Source organism: Chelmon rostratus, chromosome 22 (genome assembly GCF_017976325.1).
Source record: "Chelmon rostratus isolate fCheRos1 chromosome 22, fCheRos1.pri, whole genome shotgun sequence".
Classification (NCBI taxonomy): domain Eukaryota; kingdom Metazoa; phylum Chordata; class Actinopteri; order Chaetodontiformes; family Chaetodontidae; genus Chelmon; species Chelmon rostratus.
Window position 1 is genome coordinate 11,563,842 of NC_055679.1, and position 26,792 is coordinate 11,590,633.

Here is a 26,792-nt window from a genome sequence, read left to right on the forward strand (position 1 = left end):
TCGGACTGACCAAAAAGCTGAATGTCACTTAAAAAACATTCTTTATTCAATGAAAGAGCTTTTTGTAGGCGAGTCTGTCGCTTAATTCCGTTTGATGCCTCGGTTTCAGGCTGCAAAACTTTGCATCTCCAGCAGCATCCAGTGAAAATGCCTCAGGGCACTGAATGTAGCTCGGCTGGCAGCACAGTAGGTGGAGGCAGCTCTATATAATGTATGTGTCAGCTTATGAAGGCAAATGTGCTGTACCAGCCTAGTGTTGCCTAGTGTTCCAGTGTTTCAGTGTTTCACTGCAAAGTGAAGCAAACAAGATTGATCCTTTAAATGATTAGTTTGACATTTGGGGAAATGTAAGATGAGAAGATCAATACTTTCTCACATCTTTTCTTTAATATGGAACTGTGAGGTGCTGGTAGGCAGATTTTGTCACCTTCTGATTAGGAAGGCACCAGGTTGCCTGCTTCCACCTGCTTCCGCTCATTATGCTAAGCTAAGCTAACAAACTGCTGGATCCACTTTGATGTTTAGTGTACAGACGTTAGAGTGGTATCAATCTTCTCATCTAAGTCTCGGCAAGAAAGGGAATCAGTGGGTTTCGCAAAAATATTGTACTATAATGTCCTTATCCACATCCAAAAAGTCAATGGAAGACATGGATGTAAAGTCTAAGGTTCAACTGAGGCATTTATGTGTTCACCATCAACGATTTTTGATTATATCTCATCAGCTGTAGTTACATTTCTGCTACATGACTATGCACATAAAGTAGGTTTGGCTAAAATCCTCTCACACCCTCAGCCTGCTGCTGGTTTGAGGACATGAAGCAAAGAACAGATATGCACACGGGTACCACGGTATGTTCCCCCATGGTGGGGGTGCTGTCACCTCAGACAGCACTGGTCAGGCATACAAATAAGGTTTGTGTATCCCAGGGGTGTATGAGCTTGGCAGTTGTTTTCGTGCCTTTAGAAAGGGAATCCATTTGTCCCCATGAGAGGGCTGACAAAGCTGCTTATAAACGACACTGGGTAATTTCCAAAGTGTACTTGGATATTTTATATTTTATGCTGTTTTTCTGTCTAGTTATTACAGGAATGTGATGTCAGGGGAATCACAAAAGCATCATAAATGTTTATAGCCTGTTGTCGCCTTGCAGACAATGAATTTAAAGCAAAGCGTACTTGTGTACATAGAGACGAGTATATAAATATATACTAGACACTTAATAAAGGCTGACAGGTTGGGGAAAAAAACAATTTGAGGTATGACATGTTTGTTGGGAATTGACAATGTTTAACTTAGCCACCAACACTGAGGTTTGCTGGGCCAGAGATATACATCTTTGTCATCTATACAAGTCACTGATGTTGCACTTAACACTTTGGTTTGGAGTGTGCCTTTGATTTGGTTTGATTGATTTGCACTTCTTTCTGAATGTGTCATTGTTTTGCTCTCTCACCCCTAACCTAAAGGCATGCCCCAAGTCTTTTTTCTTCTTCTCTGGTGTTTTTTTTTTTAATGATTTGGGTGATGACATGCCCAAGCTACCTTTTCTATTTTTCTTTTTTAAGAAACCCTCCGCACTTCAATCTTTTGAGAACTTTGGACTGTTTTTGAACTGGGACCCTGTCACTTAGACATTTTAGATTTTAGCCCGCTACTGCATTTCATCAGGCACTAAAGCACAAGTGAATGCTTTTTAACGTACTGAGCAATGCAATTAGAAACTAATAGCAGCAGCTTGCCAACAACTACCACTCTTTCATTGCATTCCTAAGTACAAAGTGAAGTGCAGTAACAGGCCAGCTTTTAAAATGTTATCACTTTGTCTTTAGTAAATATTAAATGGGCAAAAAAGCCTGTTTGAGTGCACCCACTTCGCTGCTCTGTTGGGTGCTTGTTGACTTAGATTAGCTGCACATTCTGTGAATCAGAATACTTTCCTCATCCTGGGTCTCTAATTCTCCCCAGCAACCTGCGGGTGCTTCTTAAATCTTACATGGTTTCTTTTCCATCTTTGGTTTTGGTTTGAGTAGAAGTAGTGTGAACAGATTGGTAGTGGTTTGCTCTGAGCGGTGTCTTGCAGACGATGCCAGTATGGACTGCATCTATATCTCTTTTTCTTTCTTTCTCTCCGGAATGCCTCCTCCTCTGCTCTCCATCTCTCTCCTTCTCTTTCTGAACTTTTTCAGTTCACTTGACTCTTCTTTTATGGACGTTTATCTCTTCTCCTTGTCTGTCTTCTTCCTTGTTGGTTTGCGGTGCAGCTTGCTCACCTGGAATGCAAGCTGGGTAACATGGGTCTCTCATGCTTTTCCTCACTAAGAGGTCAACCAGTTACGTGCTATATCTTCATATATTATTCTGCTATTAGTTTGTTGTGAGCTTTTAACCACAGCACATGAAACAAAAATGCACTTTTTGTGGCAGTTTACAAACTTAACAATATTTAGGTCACACATAAGAAACAAAAAGGTGTATAAACCTTGAATCTAGGGTAAGAATGTCCTCAAGAAACCCATGTTACCTATTGAAGTGACTGAACTGATGAAATGTTTGCTCGAAAACATGACATGCAATGTGAGAAAACAGCTCAAGTTCATTTCAAATTAGCTCATAAATCCGATGAGCTGCAACCACAGCAACTCATATCCGCACTGTAGTTCAGCCTGAATGGACTACAGTATATTTCTATACAAATTGAATGTTTTGTTTTTGTGCTGAATTTTAGTTTGGTTAAGACTACACTCCATGCACGGATCCTCCAGGGCCGCGTGTCCACTGTAGTCTCTGTAATTTGTTATGTGCCACTTCATACTGAGAAATATAATCATGAGGAATCATTTGAGTTTAATTTGATTCCAGTTCACAGCTTTGATTTCATGTAGAAATTGAAGCAAATTCAGATTTAAATCGACTTAAATTGACTCAGCTGGCCCTTAGTGTAATTCACACATACACACAAACACCCGGATTCTCCCAAATTTCTACATGTGGCCAGAATCAGTGCCATCTTCCCTTTCCTGCATCTTTATTTCCTTCCTTCTTCCCTTCATTCCTTCCTGCCCATGTTTCCAACTCATCCTTGTCTTCCCTTTATCATCACTCTTCCCTCCCTCGTTTCTTTTCTTCCATCCATCCTTCCTTCCTCCAGTGGTCCTTTCTTCCAACTTTCGTTCCCTTCCCTCCATAATACCTCAGCTCATACACACACACATACACACACACATTTCTCTCTTTACCCACTCCCACCTCACCCTTCCTAAAACTTTGACATTGACAAAGTGTTAGCATCCTGGCTGTGCGAGCCAATTAAAAGAAGTTGTACTTGATAAAATATAGTAATTTATTACTCTTTGTACGTCACTACTGTGTCTGATCATAAGGTTGTGTGTATGGCTCTGTTAGAATTCCTTTAAATGCTTCATTCATTCCCTCTTTTCTCACTATATTCTCACCCTCTCCTCTTTATTGCCTTGTTTGGTTTCCTTCCTTTGCTCCTATTTCCTCGATTCCCTAATTCCCCTTTTTCCTCCAATTCCCGTTCTCTATTTTTTGTTGCATCTTTCCTGCTTTCCTTCCTCTCTTGCCTCTTCCTTTCCTTACCTGCTCACGCCTTTCTTTATTCCAGGGAAGATTGGGAATAATGAAGCATTGTTTTGTGGAAAGGTATTTTAACAGGGCCAATACCAAAGCAGAGTCAGCAGCTTCTGAGTCATAGATTGAACTGCTAGTTAATCTATCACTCCTCGCAGTGTAAAATGCTGCAGTACCAGGGACGACCAGTGGGTGTCTGCCAACAGTGTGTTATATTTTTGCCTCTCAGTGTTATGTAAATACTTGTGGGCACCGATTTCCAAAAGCATCTAAAATCATCTTTGTCATCAGAGATGATCTTAACTTCCTGTCTTTTTTATTGTGGTATTCTGATGCCTCTTTGACCTGAAAGTAGATGAAAGCTGTGGTCTGGTTAATTAGCAGTTATTGGACCACAAACAACATATATAAACATAGGTGCTTCACTTACAGTATTTATTTCACAGGGACCAAAGTATTTCTAATCTCACTTGGATCATGGCTATTCTCAGGTCAGAGAGTGGCTTGAATGCCGCATATTTCAAGGAGGCATTGTCCTTTAATGCCAAGATGCATTTGGTTAAAGTAGCCCGAGTTAAGCTAAAGCTTACTGTAGCCTCAGCTGGCAGAAAGAAGAACAGATAGCTACAGACGCGCCCCTCTTTCCCCCATTACACACACACAAACCCATGACCACACATGACACATGCTATGCTGCACACAGACACATAGACAATCAGCTGCCCCAGACCATCATTCTTTATTTTGTCCCTCAAGGCTTTGGACAGCAATTTCCCAGTACCTCACACTCCCTGCATGTTTCGCTCCTCGAGTACTGTGATAAGAAGTGATTCAGCCTGATGGGGCCAGTCTCTATATGCAGTAATATCTTACAGAATTCTCCCTCCTGGCCCAGATGAAATTATTTCCGCCATGTGAGGGTTGATCAGAGACTGAATTTATTTTTTTGTCTGGGCTGATGCAAAATCTCACGACTTTTCACATGAAAACACACACACTGTACAGTACGGTGACACACACACACACACACACACACACACACACACACACACACAAAGGCGCTGCTCTGGTGCTGATCTTTGTTGCCTTTCCTTAAAGCCAGCTGACTCCTCCTCGTCCTCGTCCTCCTCCTCTTCGTCCTCCTCCTCCTCTTCCTCCTCTCACCCCCCTGCGGTAAGGCCAATGGTACGCTCCGACGGTAACCTCGTCCGCCTCCCTACCTCCTCCACCATCCCTCCGTCCTTCCATCCTTCCATCCCTCCTTCTGCTACGCCATCCATGGTATGAACAAAAACTTTGGGCTTTTCATTCGTCATCTCTCCTCTGTCGCTCCTGCTGTCATCTTCTGCAGCATGTCCAGAGTTACACGTATGATGTAGCTGTTGTTTGTACTTTTACGTGTATATATATATATATGTGTGTGTGTGTATGGTGAAGGACACTGTATTGTGCAGGCCGAGTATAACTGGAGTCTGGTGACTTTCCTTGTGTGGCTATTGTTGTTGCCATGGTGCCCCCTCCTCCCCATGGCTTGCAACTTGCTCCCCCTTCCCTTATGGGTGTGGTATCTTTTAGTGCTTCATCATCGGTGCAAGCCATCATGGTCACGCTATCACGCTGTCTCTCTTTCTTTCACTCCTCTCCACTGGCCTGCCATCTATCTATTTATCTACCTGTTGATCTATCTCTATATCAGTCTATTTATCTATCTGTCTGTCAGTCTAAACTATCTCTGAATCAATCTTTTTGTTTGGCTGTCTCTGAATAATTCAAACTATTCTTCATATTCAGACTCTCTCTCTCTGTGTGTGTTACACTTACTGTCACTGTATCTCTCCCGCTCACTGCCCCCCCCTCTCAATGGTGCAATGGTCCCCACTGTGGTCCAGTTGTGGTATTACATGCAGTACAGAATCTTTACTCCTCAGAAGGATGTGTCATTTTCAACATATCTGTCAGTGGAGTTTGGGACAACTCATGTCTTGGGTTACTTGTCAACACTACCACAGCGTCATCAGAAAAATGTGACATCTATTAGAAAGAACCCAAACTTAGTTATGGAGTTATGGAGCTATGGAACAACAGAACTAGTATGAGGAGTCGTTGATTCCTTTTGAACATTTCAGAAACAAGATCTAACTCTAACATACATTATGTTGAACAGTAACGTGTGTGACATCTGTTATCCCAAACTGCAGTAAGATGTGTGGCGAATGGCACGCTCTTTTTCGGAGCACACTGTGTTTTCTGTGTGGGATTAGCTTAAAGAATTGATGGCCTCTTGGAAAAACACAAATGGCATGAAACAGATGTAGAGGTCAGATCAGGTTGATCTTGTGCTTTTAGAGTCACATTTAATTATCACAGTGAAGACAGACACAGAAGTTTAATCTATGCATAGTGGTGCATTTGTATGGAAGAGTAGTTAGATGTTTTTTGTCGTTTTTCATATTTGTACTGCTGTAGTGGTTGCTGATGATTTGGTATTTGTATGAATGATACCTTTAGCGTGCCCTGATTCATCTGCTATTGGTGGTATAATTGTGAATAATATACTGGGTCCTTAGTTGCTGTATTAACTGCATCATGCTTTACACAAATCCTGATGTCGCCATTGTTTTTTCTGCCTTTTTGTCCCTGAGAACAAGCAGCAGCAGCATAAATAAGTAAATCTGTATTAGAATAGCACTCAGCGAGATGGCTGAATATTTCATAATGGAGTTATTTCCTGCAGATGAATACTGGGACAATAGACAGTTAGAAAGCTACAGTGCCTCTCAGGATTGTACTTCAGAGCTTTACGCAGGTATGTTTTGAATGAGAGTATACCAAATAATGGATTGTTTAAATGGCTTTAGAGGCAAAATATTACATGTTCATTGCAAGAGGCTGTGCAAATAAAACATCTTGCTGGGGTTATAAAAGGAGATAAAAGTAAAGAACAAGGAAAGATGAGGAGATTTGCCACCCACAAAAATATTGTCTTTTTACCTGGCAGTGGCTGTTTTTGGCAGTAATATCTTCATCCACCTGAATGTCATCTTCATTTGTTTCTCCCGGTGGCCAGTTGCTCCGTGACAGACAAACAATTAGCCTGCCTGCATGATTTATTGAAACAGTAATTTGCCTGCAGGCTAGGATTTCTGTACCGTATCTGCTGTGAACTGTTATCAGTGATTTATGAAAGAGCTTACCTCCATCGACGGAAATCTCGGAATTCAATGCATGATCGTCAAATGTCATTGCCAGGCTGGATTAACCTGTTATAGGTTATAGAAACAGCACCCAAGAGTGTGTTCTTCACCTTGACTGACAGCACTGAGGTGAGGTAGAAGTAGCAGCAGAGTGCCGTGATTTCAGAAAGACAGTTAACCGCAAAGTAACTTGGACTTGTGTATTTGCAAAGTTGGACAGTATCTGTTATATGAAGAGACATTGAAGCAGGTGTATTTAGAAAGCTGATGGATGGCTTGTGGATCTCTTTGTTGCCAAGTGGTTTTTCCATGAAGCCAGAAAAATGAGCATGATTGCCCGATTCTCTCCCAGATCTCTTTTGTCAGTTGATTTTGATGGGATTTTGTAGGACGCAGATTTCCATTTATTAACTCAGTGTGTATGTGTGTGTGTGTGCGTGTGTGTGTGTGTTATACATATTTGCATCCACATATATGTGTGGGTGGGAATATGCATATGAATGTTACTTGTACGTCTGCATTTCTGCATATGTCTGTGTGTGCATATGCATGTGTGTACGTTTGTACGATCATCCTTACCTGTGTGTTTGTGTGTGTATGTTTGTGTGCGTGCATTTCCCTCCCTCACCGATGTGCATGTGTCCCCATGCGTCCTGTGTTTTTTCTAAAAAAACACCAAACCCCACCAAAAGGGACTGCAGAACTCTGAAGAGAACGCCAGGATCTCCATCACCTTCTTCCGGCTGTTCCGCGTGATGAGGCTGGTGAAGCTGCTGTCTCGCGGGGAAGGGATTCGGACCCTGCTGTGGACCTTCATCAAATCCTTCCAAGTGAGGGGAGAACCGGACACAACATGCTAGAGCAGGGGGTTGGGTTTAGACAGGACACACAGCGGAGCTTTAACCCTAATGTGATGCAGATTGGAAGTACAATTTGAACTACATTTCACTTTTCAATGCAGTGAGCTTTGTCTTCCAAACTTAGGCGTAGTAATTCTAAAGTTTATTTGCCATATGTAGGTGTTAGAATGTCATGCTTTAATCTACCAAATTACTATCTGCGTAATTAATCCACAATGTACTTGTTTGATGATATTTATATTGTACAAATCATCTTGTAATTTTAGATCTGAGTCACATGGGGCTAAAAATATCCTTGTCCTGTAACTCAGCCCGGTGGAGTCTCACAAGCCTCCTTTCCTTTCCTTGCTTCCTCCCTCCTTGTCTCCACCTCCTATTTTTGCAAGAAGCCAGATGGGCGGGGCATCGGACAGTTCAGTTTAGATGGGGATGGAGAAAAAGAGGGCTGGATGGTGTGAGGTAACGGAGAGGAGGTTTAGGAGTCTTGCTGCAGAGGCAGGGAGGGACGTAGGGACACAAAGCTGGGAAATAGGCAGGAGCTCAAGACCCTTAACTAGCTATCTCTTTCCTCCTCTCTCCTACTCATCTCTCCTCTTCTTCCTCCCCTTTTTCTTGTTCTTCTCCCTTTTCCCTCCAACACCCTACTACTAACCCCTGAAAGCTCACCATTCCCTGTAGGCAGGTTAAGCAGTAGATAAGTTTAACGAAGCACTCCACCAAAAAAGTGAAATCATTTGATAGAGAGTTATGGGGAAATTAAAATAACCTGTTCTCTCTCTTGTGTTATGTGAGACAAGCCACTTCATGTTACAGCCCAGTCCAACAATTCGATAAATTGGCAAGACAACAAAACGTTTAAAATCAGCAGTGATTATGAATATATGACTGCACTTAACAGAATTTGTCTTTTTAAAGCCTACTGTACCTTTTATCCTTCTTTCAGTTTCACTTTCTAATTTATGCGTCATGATTTGGCCCTGCTCTGCCAGGCACAGGGGTAATGTTAGCCAGGTGCTTAGTTCCGCACAGTTTCCCAGGTGTGTAAAAGTAGAAGACATACCTGTCCTGGCCGAGTTTGGTTCATGCAAAAGACGTTGGGACTGGTCTCCTGGCTAAACTCAGAGAGCAGTTTATGAGTTCACTGAGGTTTTTCACTCCAAAGTCAGATGATTTTGTCCTGGTTTGTTTTTGGTGTTGTGCCACACAGGGCTGCATGTCAGTTCACTTTCACAACGTACCAATTCAGTTCCTATATTGCACCCTAATTTGGAAAGCAATATATACTATAGTTAAAAAATTTAGGGTAATCAGCCCTTTTTAATAATCAATCATTTCCACATCAGTTGTAGTCTAATTGGATGTGTGAGGTTTGAATGGAAGTGAATAGACTCCAGTCCTGGTGCAGGATAATACAGCCTACAACTTGTCACTGATGTGTCTCTCTCCTCTTTAGGCACTGCCCTACGTAGCTCTACTTATAGTGATGCTATTCTTCATATACGCTGTCATCGGCATGCAGGTAAGCTGTCAGCTTGTCGCCTTGTTTCCTCCCCCCCAGTCGTGTTTTCTTCTCTCTCATTCTCTCCTCTAGCTGGCCTCCGTCCTGTGTCTGTCCTCCTGGAGTCTTGTCATCCAGAGTTCCTGTTCGGTCACATCGTCCTCCTCTCCTCCTGTGCAGTAGCTGTTGCCAGTCTTTGTCTCTCCTCTTCCTCCCTCCGTGTGTCCTCCTGTTTCTCCTATAAGTTGTTTCCATCACTGACGATGAGAGGGAGACACTTTGATTTGATTTTCTGGGGACAGCCGGCCTCTAATTTGATTGTCCCAGAGAGCAATCCCTTCTTCCTGTCAATGCTGACATCATATCCTGTGTGCTGTGACTACTTCCTTCCCTCCGTGCAGATGTTTGGTAAGATAGCGCTGCGGGACCACACGCAGATCAACAGGAACAACAATTTCCAGACGTTCCCTCAGGCAGTGCTGCTGCTCTTCAGGTGAGGACGGTGACTCCGCCTCACATCTTCATTCTGCTGTACTTTTCACCCTTCATCTTCCTCCTTCTTCCCATTCCTCATAACATTGTTCATGGATTCAAAGTTAGCATCTTCTGCTCTTCCTACATTATCATGCTGTTCCTCTTCTCCCACCTCCATCATTAATTTATGTAATGATACATCGACAACATTTACTTTTCTTGATCTCTTGTATTTTCTCTCTTCCATTTGCTATTTGACATTAGAGGTCACCACTGACATCTTATGACAACATCTGTAAATGTCAAGCTGTAAATGCAGCCGACTCTGTGACTCTGCACAAGGGCCAATGTGGGAAAAGGTTTTGTCAGTTTGCACTGTGAGACTGTGTGATTGCCACCGTGCCAAATGGTAAAAGTTCTTGTTGTAAATATCTACCCAGCTAACATTGTGACTTTGAATGAGCTTTGTTTGGACGTCCAATCAAGACGTCCCATTATGCCTCAAAAATAGTTCCTAATTGACAGTTGCCTTGCCATAAGCTGGACCTCTTCCCTGGGACATGAACCTCCATCTCCAGAATGAAAGTCCTGCATTTCACCCACTGTTCCACCACAGCCCCCCTCCAACAGACTACTTTGTGGCTCTCACTACATCAGCTGACTCTGTCAGACAGCTCTGAAGGGAGACTTCTCCTGTGTGTGATAAAAGAGAGCTTGGATAAAAACTTCTGAGTCTTACAAACACCACAGGCTTAAAACGATGAGACAGGAATAAAATTTACATGTAGATGTGACATAAATAGCACAAACGTGTTTTTTATATTTAAAAAATGGGCGTTAAGAAATACTAATCTTTGTAGGTGGAGTGGCTGTCATAGTGTGGACGTCTGATCACAACCACATCAACCACATAAATTGCCACTAATATGTCATACTAAAAAAAACATGCACTGGATAATATGATCAATGTTTCCTGTTTTGTAAGAAAGGGTCTGACTGGACCATTATTGGATGTGTGTCTCTCCATCTGGCCCTCTGCCTCAAAACCATGTTGCAGTTCTGGCATTTTGGCACAATGTCACCATGTTTGCTGGGTAGCATTGATATCGCCAAAGATCTGACATAGAATCACCAGTTTCTTAGCAGCTTTGACAGCATCCGAACTCTCCAGTGTGTACACCTGTATGCTCAGAAGTTAATTCAGAATTGTTGACAGTGACTCATGAAACTTGATTTACTGCAAAATATTCTGGTCCACTGAGGAGCACACCTTCAGTTGTTAGAGGACTCTACTGATAATACATTCAAACTGCCTGGATCCCGTCTCAGAAACCTCTCTGTCCTGTGTGGTTGCGATGATGGTAAGGTTCCATGCAGGGGGCAAAATACATAGAAACTGAGAGGATAGATCAGATAGAACAATCTATGGTATGGTTTGCCCGCTGTTCGGTTATATTTGTAAGCATTTGGCCATAGAGCTATAAAAAAGGCTTTTCTATTCATTCATATTCTATGTACAGACCCCTTCATGGAACAAATCATAGCAATGAGCTTCCATTCAGAAATATAGCACACTTGGATACTTCATACTGCTGTGTAGTTTCAATCTAGCAAACAGTCAACACTTAGTAAACAATAGCAAAGCCCACCAAAAATAGTCACCTTGCAAAACAGCAGCTGCAGCGTTCAAGCTTCATAGTACTGAAGTATTCAGAATGGAAGACAGATGCAGTTTGGAAAATGGAAACATGAAATCACATTTCTGTGCTGTTGCTCTGTAAATTCAGTGTATCAGGATATAAATATGATGTGATGATAGTGTTTTTGCTCTTCATGTTGTTCACACTCTTAACACTTATGCATATGTGTGTCTGTGTTTATGTGTGTCTGTGTCTGCCTCTCTCTGTCTTTGTATCTATGTGCGTGTGTGTGTCACTGTATATGCTTGTGTGCCCATACGTATACATGCATGCTTCCATGTGTCTCTATGTGTGTATTAATGCATAAATGCACATGTGACTCCATGCTGGCGATGGATTCACACCTGTGCACATCTATGCCTGTATGTGTCCCTCTATACGTGTCTTATTTGTATCTGTATGTGCGCGTATGCTTGCATGCCTCTCTGCGTCAACGTGTGTGCATATTTGTGTGGGTGCGTGCTTGCATGTCTGTCTATCAGATGTGCAACAGGTGAGGCGTGGCAGGAGATCATGCTGGCGTGCTCGCTCAATCGGCCGTGTGAGAAAGGATCGACCAATGAGAACAGCTCTTCCACTGAGGACTGTGGCAGCCAGTTTGCCATCATTTACTTTGTCAGCTTCTACATGCTCTGTGCCTTTCTGGTGAGTACAGTGACAGAAAGGGAAAGATTTTGGTAATCGCATATAGTTCAGTACAGTAAGGGAAGGTGGAAAAAACACACACTTCCAGAAAATTAATGATATAGTTCCTAGATCTTGGTACTTTGCTAATTGTTTTATGCATCGAGCAGAGGTTGCATTGCATATGAGTAAGCAATGGTTTGACATTTTGGGAAACATGCATTCACCTTGTTGTTGACAACAAGGTGAGAAGATGCAATTATCATTTTACCTGTCTGTTAAATATGAAGCAACGGCTAACACGTGGTTAGCTTACCACAAACACTGGACAGAAAACAAAAAGTGTAAATGACAAGTTGTGGCTTTACAGGGAGTTGGACGCTGGGTGTAGATCACTTTGAAAAACTGTCTTAGGAATTAAGTGCCTCCAATATGACTGGAAGTGGTGATAGTGTCACTATATAACATGTTAATAAGTGAGCTTTAAAGGTGCTGGCAGGCTGATTTCCTTACCTTTGGACAAAGCCAGGACAGCTGTTTCCCCCTGTGTCCAGTCTTCATGCAAACTTTGTCTAACCATCCCCTGGCTGTAGCTGCATATTCACAGCTCGGACATGAGTACCTATTCATAACTATACCTTTAAAAGATAACATTCAGAAAATAAACTTTGCATTTCCCATTCAGTTTTTATATTCAACAGATTTTAGAGTAATTCATGATGTTGTTGGATGAAACTGGTAATCTACAATGAACTATAGTTTGTTAGCATAGTTTCTGACTGATTCCTGACTCTCTCCAGATCATCAACCTGTTTGTGGCTGTCATCATGGACAACTTTGACTACCTGACGCGTGATTGGTCGATCCTGGGGCCGCATCATCTTGATGAATTCAAGAGGATCTGGGCTGAATATGACCCAGAGGCTAAGTAAGTTTACAGATAATTATATGTCGTCCAAATCAGAGTTGGTGTAGAGAGTCGCTGTAATGTGACGTCTGTGCTGTTTCCAGGGGGAGGATAAAGCACCTGGATGTGGTGACTCTGCTGCGGAGAATCCAGCCTCCCCTCGGCTTTGGGAAGCTCTGTCCGCACAGGGTGGCCTGCAAGGTAAACACACGCGCGCACACATTGTCCCACAAATTCCCCAATGTGGTGTGAAGGCTGCCGAGCTGTACAAAATATTCAAAATATTTGATCAGGCTCTCAATTTCATCCTGCTACAAGACTAAAAACACTCTGTTTGCTAGGTGTGATAAATATACAGACATTTGTCTTTGTGATATCAATGTGATGACATATTGACAGCTCATAACACCTTCCACAATGACTCAAATGGCACCCTGACAACAGACCGTACATATAGAGAAAATATTTTAGATATTTAGACGTTAGCGTCTCTCTAGAGGAAAATTAGTAGTGACCATAATGTCAAACTACTGTCTGCTCATTTTCAACAAACAGTCAGCTGCCAGCATCTATTGGCAGCTGACAAGGAAATTTACCTGTGTATCATTTTCTTTTAAAATGTTTTCAACCGAACAAAACGCTCTGTCTCCTGTAGCGTCTGGTGTCGATGAACATGCCTCTGAACAGCGATGGAACGGTGATGTTCAATGCCACACTGTTTGCCCTGGTCAGAACTGCACTCAGGATCAAGACAGAAGGTAACAGACACACATACGAAACACTTTAATGCAGTTGTAAAGGCAGAAGATACACAGACGTACATGGTGTGCCTCTCTTTGTTGCCCTGCCTTAATCCCTAACAGCACACTGTCCCAGAGATACAACTACAGACACATGCTGTGGGGTAACATAGTGTGCAAGTGTGAAAATACTGCTTATGTATGCTGTCTGTGTGCATGCAGGTAACCTGGAGCAAGCCAATGAGGAACTGAGGGCAATAGTGAAGAAGATCTGGAAGAGAACTAGCATGAAGCTTTTGGATCAAGTAGTGCCCCCTGCTGGTGGTATGTATACACTGCAACAGTTTCATACACAGTTTCTAATAGTAAATGCAACCATTGAAAAGTTGACCAAAATCCTTTGCAGCATCACTTACAACAGCTCTTCTGAAAAAAAAAAAAAACATTTCAGCATCATAATTTCTATTTCTTGCAGATGATGAGGTAACAGTCGGGAAGTTCTACGCTACCTTCCTCATCCAGGAATATTTCCGCAAGTTTAAGAAGAGGAAAGAACAGGGGCTGGTGGCCAAGGTGCCCCCCAAAACTGCCCTCTCTCTGCAGGTACACGAACACACAGAAGCTTTGTTTTCTTTTGATCTTAAATCTGTACATACAGGACATTCAGAAGATCAGGCCATTCAAACCGTCATTTGCTTTGTTTTGATAGCAAAATGAACATGTTGGTCACTGTGCTGCGCCATGAGAAGTGCAACACTTCAGTTTGTTTGGTCTGTGTGTAGGCGGGCCTGCGGACTCTTCATGACATCGGCCCAGAGATTCGGAGGGCCATCTCTGGAGACCTGACCGTTGAGGAGGAGCTGGATAAAGGCATGAAGGAGCCTGTGTCAGCTGCATCCGAGGACGATATCTTCAGGGTAAAGGTTGGATACACACACCCTCACTCACTCTCCAGAGAGAGAGAAAGAGCGAGAGAGATCATCAGCGTCCAGCTTGAAGCCATATTACTGCTCCATGCGCATACACAGACATGCTTGCATGTGCTCTGAGGTTCAAAAAGACAATTTGAAAATCCTCATTCTCCACCACAACGCTTGGCTACCAATCACTGCAGATGCTAAACTTTGATAACTAGCCGCATGCATTTTGGAAGCACATCCAGTTGCTGCAAATTGCAAAATAAGAACAACACAACATTTTTCCACAAAACAAAAACTCTAAAATCAAACACACATTTCATCGGGCAGTTGAGCACTCTAAGTGTAAGCCTTCCTCTCACACTTTCTTCGCTCAAGGGTAAGTTATGCGACTAATCAGCCTCCATTGTCAGTGTCATAGCCACATTCATATGCTTTGTTTTGTTTACTGCTGTGCTTTTACTATCAGAGACTATATGTAACATGGACAGACTGAAATAATTGGTTTTGGATATTTTTGAGCAACACATTTAACTTAATTAGAAAGAGAATCACAGCAGTCCTCTGACACATACCTGTTGTTGAGCATTATGGAGATTTTATCCCAAGATTCGGTGCCTGATTCATTCAGTCTCATAATTCTGCTCCCATGTCAAAGATCTTTTTTTAAGAATACATTTCTGATTTGGGGATACATTGCAAGTACAACCTTTACTTGGCTTGTGTTTGCGTTTCCATCTCGGCTGAGTAAAGTTTTGTTGCTGCCTGCTGTGAGTGTGAGTACAGTATTAATTTTGAGTGTTTGAGTGTAGTGAGATATATAAGATATATTTTAACTTTGTTTTAACTCCCTGCCTTTCTCCAATATTCTCAACTCCTTCTCTCATCTTTACTCTTCTCTTCTTTTTTTGGTCTCTTCCATTATTTTGATTCCCTTTTCTCCTCTACTCACCTTTCTCTCTCCTCTCACCCCACAGCGTACGGGTGGGTTGTTTAGCAACCACGTCAACTACTACAACCAGAGCGATGGCCGCAGTTCCTTCCCACAGTCCTTCACTACCCAGCGTCCCTTGCACATCAGCCAGAAGGGCTCCCCATGCGAAGGCGAGAGCCCGTCCCATGAGAAGCTCATGGACTCAACCACTTTCACTCCCTCCTCTTACTCTTCATCAGGCTCCAACGCCAACATCAACAATGCCAACAACACCGGCATGGCCGGGGTGGCAACCCAAGGAATCAGTCGATTCCCAAGCCCGTCCATAAGCACCGTGGACGGGCACACAGGACAGCCGCTCACCCCCATCCTGCTGCCAAGATCTGCATGGTGCTTTCCTCCAAAGAGGTGAGTGCACTACATGAACATTGTTTTCTTTACTGAAGTGGTGTTTTGGAGTCTTTTTTTTCCTTCCCTACCTTATGTGCTCTTGAACTGAGGCAAAAAATATTCATCTCTTTCATTTCCTGACAATCATTACAGCTACTTCAGCTAGTCAGCTAACATAATAAACGACATGACATTTCAGTACGAACATAAATGGTTCTTCTATTTCCTTCACTTTCTGTCTCCTCCCTCCTCTCTTTTCCTGACTTTTGTTTCTGGTGGCGAGCAGGACGTGTTTTTATGACTCCCTCATGCGGTATGTTGCAAGGGGACATAGAGTGGAAGAGTGTGTGTGTGTGTGTGTGTGTATGTGTGTGTGAATGTGTGTATGTGTGTGTGTTGTGTTAGTCCCCTAAATGCGTGCAAAAAGGTTTTATAATGCTATATAGAAAATGGCACTGCTGTCAGAGTGCTATAGTGAGACTTGTTGCTACACACATAATGCTTTAGTTGCCATGGCAAAAGCCAGGCCTTTATGCTGCTTCTATAAAATCTGCTACAAAAGCGTGGATAGACTGTTTGGTGCAAGATGGCCAAACCTTTTCTATCAAAGGCTCTTATTGCTGCTGTTCTCTGCTGTTTTACTGTATTTAATGGCAGGTCTGGGTTAGACTCAATGTCTGCTCTCATCCATCACCTGTGTAGAAATTAGAATGTGTGAAAACATCTGAAAGCTCATACTTACCTGCTTTTGTTCTTCTAATAGCTCAGTGCATTTGGTGTACGATTGGGAAGTATATACTTAAAACAAGCACGACTAGTCTAACTAATTTTACCTTGATCCGGATGCTTTCTTTTTACCATTGTGGAGGCAGGGGTCTAAGGTTGGTCTGTCTGTCCCTAAAGCTGTCCGTTGCTGTCAAATTAGCCAGATTAGCATGAGGCAAAGCTATGAGAACTGGAAAATCATTACACGTTGGTCATTTATTCCTTCCAGAAGAAAGGCTGCAGCATCCAAGCTCTCACTAGTAGGTTAGCCTGCATGTACAGAACAGGGTCCCCTGAAGATTAAGATCCTTGATAAAGGAGAGCTCAGTTATGGTAAATTATAGCTATAACTCACTCTTTGCTCAACTTCACTTTTCCTGCTTTGAGACAGTAAGTGATCTAGAATTAGTGCTCCATTACAGGCAAAGCAAAGTATAAGCTTTCGGATGCGCTCTCTCTTTGGATTTGCTTGATTTTGCAACAGGGTAACCTCCACCCAGCTTCCCAGCTTGATCAGATTCACTCAGATCAGTCCAGTCAGGTTTTAATCAAATGCTCGTTCTAACCCAGAGTTTGCTGTGGAGCCCTTAAATAGCTGTGGATTTAAGGGACATCTTGATATTTAGAAATTTGATTTTGTTTTTCTTCATCAGGCAGTTCTCAGGAGAAATGAATGTGCTGGTGTCAGAAAAAAAGAGCAGTTTATTGTATTTGTGGGCATTCATCATTAAACATAATGGGCACTGCTAACTGCAAGCTAAGCAGTTTGTGATGGCTCTTGGTTTTGATTTGAAACACAACCATAAACGGGATGTTTCCGGAAGCTGGCGTGTTGTAGCCTTTAAGCAAACTATCTGATGAAGACGAAAAGATTAAATTTCACATGTCAAGATGTCTCCTTAAAGCTTATGTCTGGAGTATGAAATAGCTGTGGACAGATAGTGTGACAAGACATCTTTGGAATACAAAGAGAATACAACTTAATACAGATTATATGCAGAATCTCTCAGGGGAAAAAACACCACACAGCCAAGATTTCAGCATTTGAAAAGAACAGCTAATAGGATAAAGTTAAAGACTTTATTGTTTTTTCTGCTAACAATTTGGTATCCAGGTTAATGCAGGCATGTGACAGATGCTTAAGAGATGAGTAGAAAAGACAGCATCTGATTCTAGCACTTTATTGGCCTTCATTTGAAATGATGAGAGCAGCATAAAAAGTGTTTAATTTCCCAGTAGACGCACATTAAAATGCTGCTTTCCAAGTATCAGCTAATAACATCACATCGTGAGACATTATCTTGTCTGTCCTAATCTTTGTCTTTTAAAGATGTCTGCACCTCAGTCGTGCTATCAGCTTGTCATATTCCAGGTGTTGCCTTTGATGCTTTTTATCATTTTGCTTGGACAAAATAGTTCCCATCTGCTTCTCCTCCCTCTTTTCCTTGCTAGCTTTTTCTTCTTCTCCGTCCTCCTCTTTCCTTTTCCTACCTGCAGTAGTTAAGCCTCAGTGGGTTTCTCCTTCTCTCCTCCTGAGCTCCTCGCTGAGGTTTTTGCTAATCAGCTGCTTCTTTGTTTCTGTGTGTTTGTGTTGACATCTGTCTGCCTATTTGTCTTCCTGTTTTTTCCGTCTGTGGTCCGTGTTGGTGTTCATTTTGTGTGTTTGTTTGTTTGTTTCGGGTTGTGTGCTTGCGTGTTCGTTTGCAGCTCGGACTCGAGTGACAGCCGTCTGCCGATCATTCGAAGAGGCGAGGGGTCAACGGAGGAGACGTACGATGAGAGCTACGGTGACGACAGGGAGTACCACGAGGACGACCACTCGCTCTCCTCTGACATGTACTGCTGAAACAGACGCACACCCAAAACAATTCAGCTTTCATGAAGAGATTTTTGATTAGTTACATGGTGTTTCTTTCATTCACTCCACTCTCTGTTGGTCTGTGTGTACTCGTTAGGCTGGTGTACCATGATGACACATGTAAGCAGCTGACTCCCATGGAGGGAGGAGAGGAGGTAGAAGACAGAAGAGGAGGAGGAGGGTGGCAGTCTCCCAGAAGAGTCTTCCTCTGCCCCACTTCTCTGGGTGAGAAGAGATGAAAAATCTTTTCTTAAAGTTACTCAAAAGTGTTGGTCCAACTAGCCTGTTCATGTGAGTGAAATAGGCTTGTTAAAGGTGAGCTGTGGCTTGCCTGAGAGTAGCCAATTACAGTCAGGGGAGGTTTTAAAAAGCGTGCCATAAGTCGAACAGCTGGCTCGAGTCAACTTGCAATGGTGGAAGTAGCATTAGCACTCTTCATTGCCAGAGAAGTGGGTCCAATAGAAACCACACTATTTTAAGGAGATGGACGTGATGAACACTGTCCATGGAAGTAACTATTGGAAGCATCAATACAGTGACAGTGGATGATGTAATCTGTAAACCCACAAAACAATGTAGAAAGCTAATATCATGCCCATTTTCTTTGGAAAGATAGTTAGTTAGATAGTTATTCAGACATGCAGCTCACATTAAAGCATGTAACGACAAAGTTAAATCCATTTCTCACGTTTGCTCTCATGTTTTAGGTTTTTGAGAGACTACAAAAAAGACACCACCCACCAGACTCTTGAGATAGATGTGGAGAAGTGCAAAGTTTGACAGGCCTGCAAAGGCTACAGTTACTAAGCTGAGATTGGTCTGTTGCTGTTCAGAGGAATTTGCAGCCAATTGGAGAGTTTTATCAATGGCACAGGATAAAAACTCCCAATGAGCACTCAGGTTGAGCATCAAGAGCAAGTTGGACAAAATCACTAACCATCATACAATCGAAATTGCGTTAGTTGGTCTGGCTCATCTCAAACAAGCCTAATGCCTCGTTTATCTATAGGTTGCTCACGCGCACATGCTGTGTATTTGCATATTTGTTCTGTGTGTGTCAGGGCGGAGATCATCCTTCCATCTGGAGTGTCTCAGGAGACAGTCAAGGCCAGATGTGTCCCAGAAGACGGCTGTACCCCTTCACCTTGTACATCATCAGGTAGAAGTTACCGTAGAAGTTGCCCGCAGAATAAACACAAACATACCCTTGCACTGAGATGCACATAAACAAGTTGTAATTACAGTGTGTGAAGTTGAACTCCCAGCCCTCCCTGCCCCTCTCTAACACTCTCCCTCTTCTCTCTCCTCCTCCAGGCTCTGGCAGTCGCAGGGTTGAGTCCTCTGCTAAGAAGGAGTCACTCACCTACCCTCTTCAGCCGGCTGTGCTCCACGCCTCCAGCCAGTCCCACAGGTATGCTCCATCCTCTGCACACATCAAAGGCCAAAAAGCTGTTTGTCAAGCACTGGCAGAAATGTTGAATTACATTTCCTCTGCAATCACAATTAGACCTTTATTTAATGAGGGGGAAAAAAACAGACCACTGAATCCAGAATGATGAATTTTGAAGTTCATTCTCTTGTCATGCTGCATCTTCCTCATTGTACTTTATAAGAGGTGTGTTCTCCTAACAGTTGTGTCCCCTGTCTTTGTTTTTTCTAGCCCATGGCAGTGATGCCTCCTACCAGCGAGTGCCCTCTCTGAGGTTAGAGGGCTCCAACTCGCATGAAAAGCTCAATACCAGCTTGCCCTCTGTCAACTGTGGGCCCTGGTAAGACTAAGTACCTTCAAAATAACGGTTACAAGCTCAGTTGTCCAGTTCTTCCCACCAATAATACTGCAGGAACAATAGTTGTAATGCTGAACAAATGTAATGCTCCCAGGTACAGCGACAGTAATGGGAACAGCAGGGTGCCCAGTCCGAGCCCCGGCGCATCAGTGTCCAGTCAGAGACCACCACGGCCTGTGTCGCTCACAGTTCCCTCACTACTGGGAAAAGACTCCAGCTCGCTGTCTCACGGCAGCGCAGGCAGTCTGGTGGAGGCGGTGAGTGTGTGTGTGTGTGTGTGTGTGCAGGTTGGAGAAGGTCACACGATGCTTGTTGCTTAGTCTGCATTGTGAGGATTTGCAGCTTTTCTTTGTCTTATGTCAGTGACTCCCAACCTGGGGGTTGAGATCACTCCAGTGGGTTGTCAGTATCTTCTGCTTCACAAATGCGAATTCTTATCTCCAACTTTTGCTTTTTGGTGAAATATTGAACTGTTTAACCCTTTTCTGCCACAAAAATGTGTTCAATTAAGACAATGTGAGCGATTTAGAGATCAAAACTTGTCATTAATAGACTTCTGACGAATGAAATGAGGGATTGCAAGTAGGAGACTGCTTTATTTTATTAGCTCGATAATAAAAATAATCAGTACCCATCATCCCTCCATTCCATCCCCACATTTCTCTCTCTCTTCCCCTACATCCATTCTTCTCTGTCCCATTTTCCCTCTCAAGGTGCTAATATCAGAGGGTTTGGGTCACTTCGCCCAGGACCCGTCGTTCATCGAGGTGACCAAAGCTGAGTTGGCCGACGCCTGCGACATGACCATAGAGGAGATGGAGCACGCTGCCAACAACATTCTCAACGGCAACACCGCCACAAACGCCACATCCAGCACCTCCTCCACCTCCCAGCACAGCCCCAATGGCAACCTCCTCCCCTTCCACACAGCAGCAGCAGCAACGCACAGGGACCAAGTGGTCAGCGAGGGAGGGGAAGAGGCTGGAGGAAGCAGAGGCTCCGTCCACGGGCCGTCCTCGGTGGAGGAGCGTCAGGAGCTGCTAGCAGGGGGGAGGGGACAAGAAGAGGAGGAGGAGGAGGCAGAAGGGAAGGAGGAGGGGCACCACAGAAGCTCGGTTGTGATTGGAGGAGCGCGGCAGAGGAACAGCGGGCTGTTGGAGGACGAGGACACGGAGTGTGTGACGAGTTTGTAGGAGTCGGCGTGACGGGTTCAATCGGCCGACTGGCCCCTCTGACATCATCAGAGACTGACGTTTGTCAGTTCTGGATAACAGCGCCAAAGCTGGCTCTGTCTGTCCCCGCCCCTCACACACACACACACACAAACACACACACATACACACACACAGTCTGCCTCTCTACCAGACATAACCGCTCTGGACTTTGGCGGCCAGTGACGCAACCTTAAACACCTGGTTATGACTTTGTTGGTTCGTATGATTTTGTATGTGTGTGAATGTTTGTAGTAAAGTGTACCACACTATACTCTATACTATCTGAGTGTATGCTTGTGTGTGTGTGTGCTCTATTATTTTCTCTATTTGTACGTATACGTGAGTGCGTGTGTTCTCCACACGTGTCTGAGTGTGTCTCTAAAGTGCCTCACAGTTTTATCATGTCCTCAAAGTGTGAAGAGCAGAAAAGTAGAGACAAGCAAAAAAAAAAGGGAGGGGAAAGCAGGGATGGAGTAAAGGTAGAAAGGAAACAACAGAAGCAGGAACTCCTTCTATGGATTTCTTGCAGTCGACATAGTGTGTTTGTTTTCATTTCCTCTGCCTACTTTGGTGTTGTGTTATTGTTGTTTGTCTGGCCGCCATGAAGCCAGGTAGGGGACAGCAGACCAGCTTGTGGGGGGGTGGGCGGGGGGGTCAGTTAAGGATTTAAATCTGACCGCACCCACTTGAGGTCAAAGGTCAACTCCTCCTTCTTGGTTCACTGATGTTGAAGCGCTGTATTGAGTCAACGGGGGAGAGGAAAACCCTGTTTGAAATCTCATTTCTCTTCCTCTTCCAAAGCTACGGAACCTTGGAGCACAGCCCTGCCAGCCTGGGGGTGGATTAAGGTGACACGCCACCCCCAGCCAAAGGGGGGGAAGGATTTGAGGGATGGACCAACAGCCACAACAGGGCTGCTGTAGGGGGCCACAGGCAGAGAGAGACACTCTCTGGCCAATAGGAAGCTAGCCAGCTCTTTCATCCGCTGGCCAGTGAGACGCCAGCGAGAGACAAACTCACCTTGATCTGGCTTCGCCTCCTCCGCCGCTTTTCCTCGTTTGGCCACACCCACTTCCTGCCCCAAACAGGAAATGGGAGGAGCATTTGGTGGCTAAGCAGAGACAGCGAGCCCCCTTTTTCTGCCTCATACCTCGCCGTTCCTCACTCCTCCCTCTCTCCTTCCTCCCTCCTCTTTGGTTATTCCACCATCCGTCTCCCTCCATCGCTGGGTTTTTGCTTTTTCGGCCCTCGGGAGGTGAGTGTGTCGAACAGGGCAACAGAGGCGGAGGGCGGAGGAGAGAACGGGAGTGACCGATTGAAAAGAAAACAGACTCTGGGCATGGATCTACAGAGGATCTGTCCGTCAATCAACCTCACTTTCTCCTCCAAGGCCCTCCTCTTCCTCTCAGCGTGGAATCCTATTGGATTTGCTGCCACACACTCTCTCTACAGACCACGCCCACTATGTATTTAACAGTTCAATATTGTGCAAAACTGGCTAGCCATGACTATTTTGTTTTATATTCATGATGTTATTGGTTTAATTTATCCTTGATTTGTTTGCACAATCGGGGTGCTGGTCTTATAAATGTATTTTTGCTCGGTTTATTTTAGGAGAATTTTAAGAGGTTTTAAGTATCGAAGCAGGGCGTAGTGTTTGCGTGCGAGTGTATAACTATATTTGTGCGTGCGACTGTGTGTCTGCGTTTTAGTACCGGATGTGTGCGTGTGCGAATGTGTGAGATAGTGTGTATCTAAAAGGGGGGTCTTTCTCTCTATCAGTATGCACCTTTTACAGATTGTATCTATTTATTTATTTATTTTTCCCAGAAGAGAAAAAAATGTGTGTGCGTACGTGTGTGTGCGTGTGGGTGCATGTGTTCGAATGGTTACTTATGTATTCTAAAAAGCTGATTTTAAGCCTAGACAGTAAATTAAGGTAGCATTACAAGTATGGTATTGTGTGTGTGAGTGTGTGTGTGTGTGTGTGTGCGCGTGCGAGGGTGTGTACATGTATGTGTGTGATAATGGGCCTCCTTAACACAGGGTTACCATGGACAGGCATGCTTCCAAAGCTTTGTGGTTTCTTTAGCACGGTTTTTACTTTTTAGCCAAGCTGCAGAGTCAGAAGCCACTCTTATCTTTGAAAAGTAGTCATCACATAACTTTTCTTTCTTTTTCCGTTTAGAGGTAGTTAGGCGTAAGGTCTCGAGCGAGGTCAACGTTCCGGTTACGTTTACAGCGGTGGTGAGTTTCTGCATTGCAGCTTGGCCAGAGGGTAACAAGCCTTTTGGCATTTGCTGCTTTTCTTCTTTATGGTGGATGGTTGCTGTGAATGGTAGAAGCACCGGATTCGCACTGCCACAGTGACGCCTCGTGAACTGAACTGGGGGATGACGTCCTGATCGCTCAGCCGTAACACACCGTAATTCATCATTTAATCGTAGTTTAAACTCTAAATGAACTATTAGGGCTGGTGTACAGATGCTGCAAGACTTCTGAATCACATCTCTTTGTCTGAGGTCTGTTCATATCACGAAACATGATGATTTATTGTTAATTTATTGTCATTGTTAGAAATAAAACAGCCCCCTGTCTGTAATGTTGTTTACTGGTAAAACTTAAATTATACTACAGACAGGAAATTTGCTGGTAATTGATAAGATGTGATAATTGTTTGGTTAACGCGATAAATTCTTGAATATAGCTCAGAAACTGTCATCTTGGAGGGAGGTTGCGTCCTGGATGATCCCCTGGTGTAATTTTTGTCTTTTAATTTTCTTGTAATGAATTTTAGGTAGCATGCTGACAAACTTTTTATTGATCTGTCTCTATTGTTGAACAGGTATGAACCTCAGGCCTCAGTTCATTACACAGGGCACAGGTCTCTCTTTGGTATTGTATCTTCCTCTCCTTCTTCTTCAAAAAAAACATTCGTAATGTCAGAATCACATCCTTGGTACTAGTTGTCACAGTTATTAAGTGACTTTATAGTATTTAAAGCTGAAATTATTCAATTCAGTTCTCAAAATCTGGAGAAACATAGTTGTTGTTACGGTCACAATCCCAACACCGTCTTGCTAGATGCAAGGATATTATTAAAAGTCTGTATCTTACTGTATCAGAGCTCACATGCAGACACAATCAGTAAAAAAACGCCAATTTCATGTTAGAGTTGCAGCATTAAAAACATTATTTTTAAACTGCTTTATTAGCTCAGAAATCCAAATATGTTGCAGTAGCCTAAGACAATTCAAGTCACTTTAAAACACACGCAGAGACACTACCACAGCTTTCACTTTAATTTACCATCAAGGACTAACTGCTGAGCTCTCCTTCCTCCATGTTGAGCAGAGCAGGTTTTGTGGCAGGGAAGGGTATGCATGAACACACTGCCATACACTGCATCCTGTGCCACTGACAGACTTCTGACGTTATTATGCAAACTAAATGTGAATGTTGAGCGTGTTTTAGTGGCAGTGCCATTGTTGTTTTGTGGTTGTGATCAAACTGCAAACCCCGAAGAAGTCTGTGTTGTCAAAGGAAATACCCTCCCTGACATTTAGTCTTTTGTTTTGTTCTTTTTCTCATCCACAATCATTTGGCTTCGTAAAATATCTTCAGCATTTCTGTCTTTCTTTCAGTTATTCTAAAAGCACCTCATTGAAATAGTTCCTTATTCAAATAACTTGGTACCATAAGCTAACAGGCTACCTTGCGACTAGTGGCTCAATTTCAGTATAAGCTTTTTATTTTCTTAGTCTGAAAAGTTAGGATGGCAGGATTATTGTCAGGCATGTTAATGTGTGTGCAGGGAAGCATCGGGGTTCTGTTTTAACCTTCAAGTTAGCACAGTCTCATTCTGTGCTTCGGTTTTTGTTTCCACTCTTTGATCAGCCCTGGTGAAGTTTATTAAACCCTAAAGTTAAATGAGTTCTCCTCCCGGTCATTTGTAATAATTTACTTGATAAACCTAATGCCTGTTAGGTCTAAATCCTCCATACTAATTGTAACCAGCAGGCGCCTGAATTGTAAAGTAGTAGTTTTCGTATTCCAGCTGCGTCTGCTTTCTACCAACCATTTTATTTTTAGTATAGCAGCAGCCATGAATGTCACTCTCTCAAGGCAGTTTCGATAAGAAACCATGTACTGAATGACAATAGTCACTTTAACGAAGTAATTAATTATCCTACATAGAATTCCCATTCTCACACTTGAACAAGTTCAGATTAGGACGGGAACATTTTCACAAGTCTGTTTAACAGATGTTTTCTCTCATTCATCATCATAGCCTTAAAACGACCAGTCAGTAATCACAGAAACATTCATACGTGTTCAGCATCGCCTCCAGCTGTGAGGATAAGAGACCACACATCATGTACGTGCACTCAGAAGCTACATTTAGTTCAAGACCTTTGCTTTCGTGTTCCTAATAGATGCTCATTTACATATTATAGACACTCATACTCCTGCATATCAGAAGTGCCACACCAGGTTTTGTTGTGTCTGCTTAACGGCTCTTGGTTTCCGCTGAGAGAGATTCAGAGCCCTGTGGGGCCCCCGTGTGGAGTGGAGCAGCATTGCAGTTTTTATGTTCTGTATAGGTTAGCACGAGCTATGAGGTGTTGTGTTGCAGTGTATGGTATGAGTGGGTGTAATCCTGCATCCCACAAGATATGCAAAAACAATGCAATAACTATGACTGTATAAAAGGTTCCCGAAGTAAACATACTTGTGAAAGTAAAAAAAAAAATCAGTATCATGACGATGTGTTTTTTTTCTGTTTGTTACATTTTTAAGTAAACTCAGTGGTTTCCATGCCAGGGAAACCTAACATACTTGAAATCAGGTACATTGCAGTGCAGTACAGTAAAGATGTATTTATTTATCTTGATCGTGCCGGGGTGTTGGATCTGCATCCGCAGTCGAAAATGTGTGTGGAGACAGCGGCGTGAAATTGGTGTTTTTGCTCGTGGTTTTAACATCCAGCCAGTAGAGACGCAGGACGAAACAGCTAACTCCACCTCCCTGACTCAGTGAGGGTTTTGACTGTGTCCCCTTTTCTCTCGTTTATTTCCGGGTAGTTTTTAAATGGATTAAGCTCTGTGGGTGTGCCATCAGAAATGCGTGAGGTTAACATGTCGACACAGAGCGTGCCGGGTTTTGTTTTAATCAGGTTAAGTATCAAATCACGTTATGACGGAGTAGCTATTTCTACTTAGTGTACATGTGATTAAAGTCAGTATTCCTTCCCTACATAAACACCTGACTGTGGACAGCAGTGGAGGGGTATTTGGAAGGTGATTTTGCATATCTTGTGTCTTATGGGCTCTTGC

At 43.2% G+C, this 26,792-nt stretch overlaps 1 protein-coding gene across 1 annotated transcript in view; it reads left to right on the forward strand.

Annotated features, from left to right (window-relative positions):
- The window catches only part of cacna1c (calcium channel, voltage-dependent, L type, alpha 1C subunit), a 178,923-nt gene extending 157,455 nt beyond the window's left edge, over window positions 1-21,468 (forward strand). Inside the window, exons 33-51 of the mRNA XM_041963745.1 lie at window positions 4,693-4,875; window positions 7,481-7,618; window positions 9,102-9,167; window positions 9,548-9,639; window positions 11,803-11,965; window positions 12,745-12,872; window positions 12,956-13,052; window positions 13,507-13,609; window positions 13,814-13,915; window positions 14,067-14,194; window positions 14,374-14,508; window positions 15,486-15,850; window positions 18,305-18,433; window positions 18,553-18,680; window positions 19,517-19,614; window positions 19,770-19,866; window positions 20,116-20,224; window positions 20,337-20,499; window positions 20,956-21,468. Coding sequence (XP_041819679.1) covers window positions 4,693-4,875; window positions 7,481-7,618; window positions 9,102-9,167; window positions 9,548-9,639; window positions 11,803-11,965; window positions 12,745-12,872; window positions 12,956-13,052; window positions 13,507-13,609; window positions 13,814-13,915; window positions 14,067-14,194; window positions 14,374-14,508; window positions 15,486-15,850; window positions 18,305-18,433; window positions 18,553-18,680; window positions 19,517-19,614; window positions 19,770-19,866; window positions 20,116-20,224; window positions 20,337-20,499; window positions 20,956-21,435 — 2,904 coding nt within the window. The 3' untranslated portion in view covers window positions 21,436-21,468. The remainder of the gene's footprint in view (window positions 1-4,692; window positions 4,876-7,480; window positions 7,619-9,101; window positions 9,168-9,547; window positions 9,640-11,802; window positions 11,966-12,744; window positions 12,873-12,955; window positions 13,053-13,506; window positions 13,610-13,813; window positions 13,916-14,066; window positions 14,195-14,373; window positions 14,509-15,485; window positions 15,851-18,304; window positions 18,434-18,552; window positions 18,681-19,516; window positions 19,615-19,769; window positions 19,867-20,115; window positions 20,225-20,336; window positions 20,500-20,955) is intronic.
- The last annotated feature ends 5,324 nt before the right edge of the window (window positions 21,469-26,792 follow it).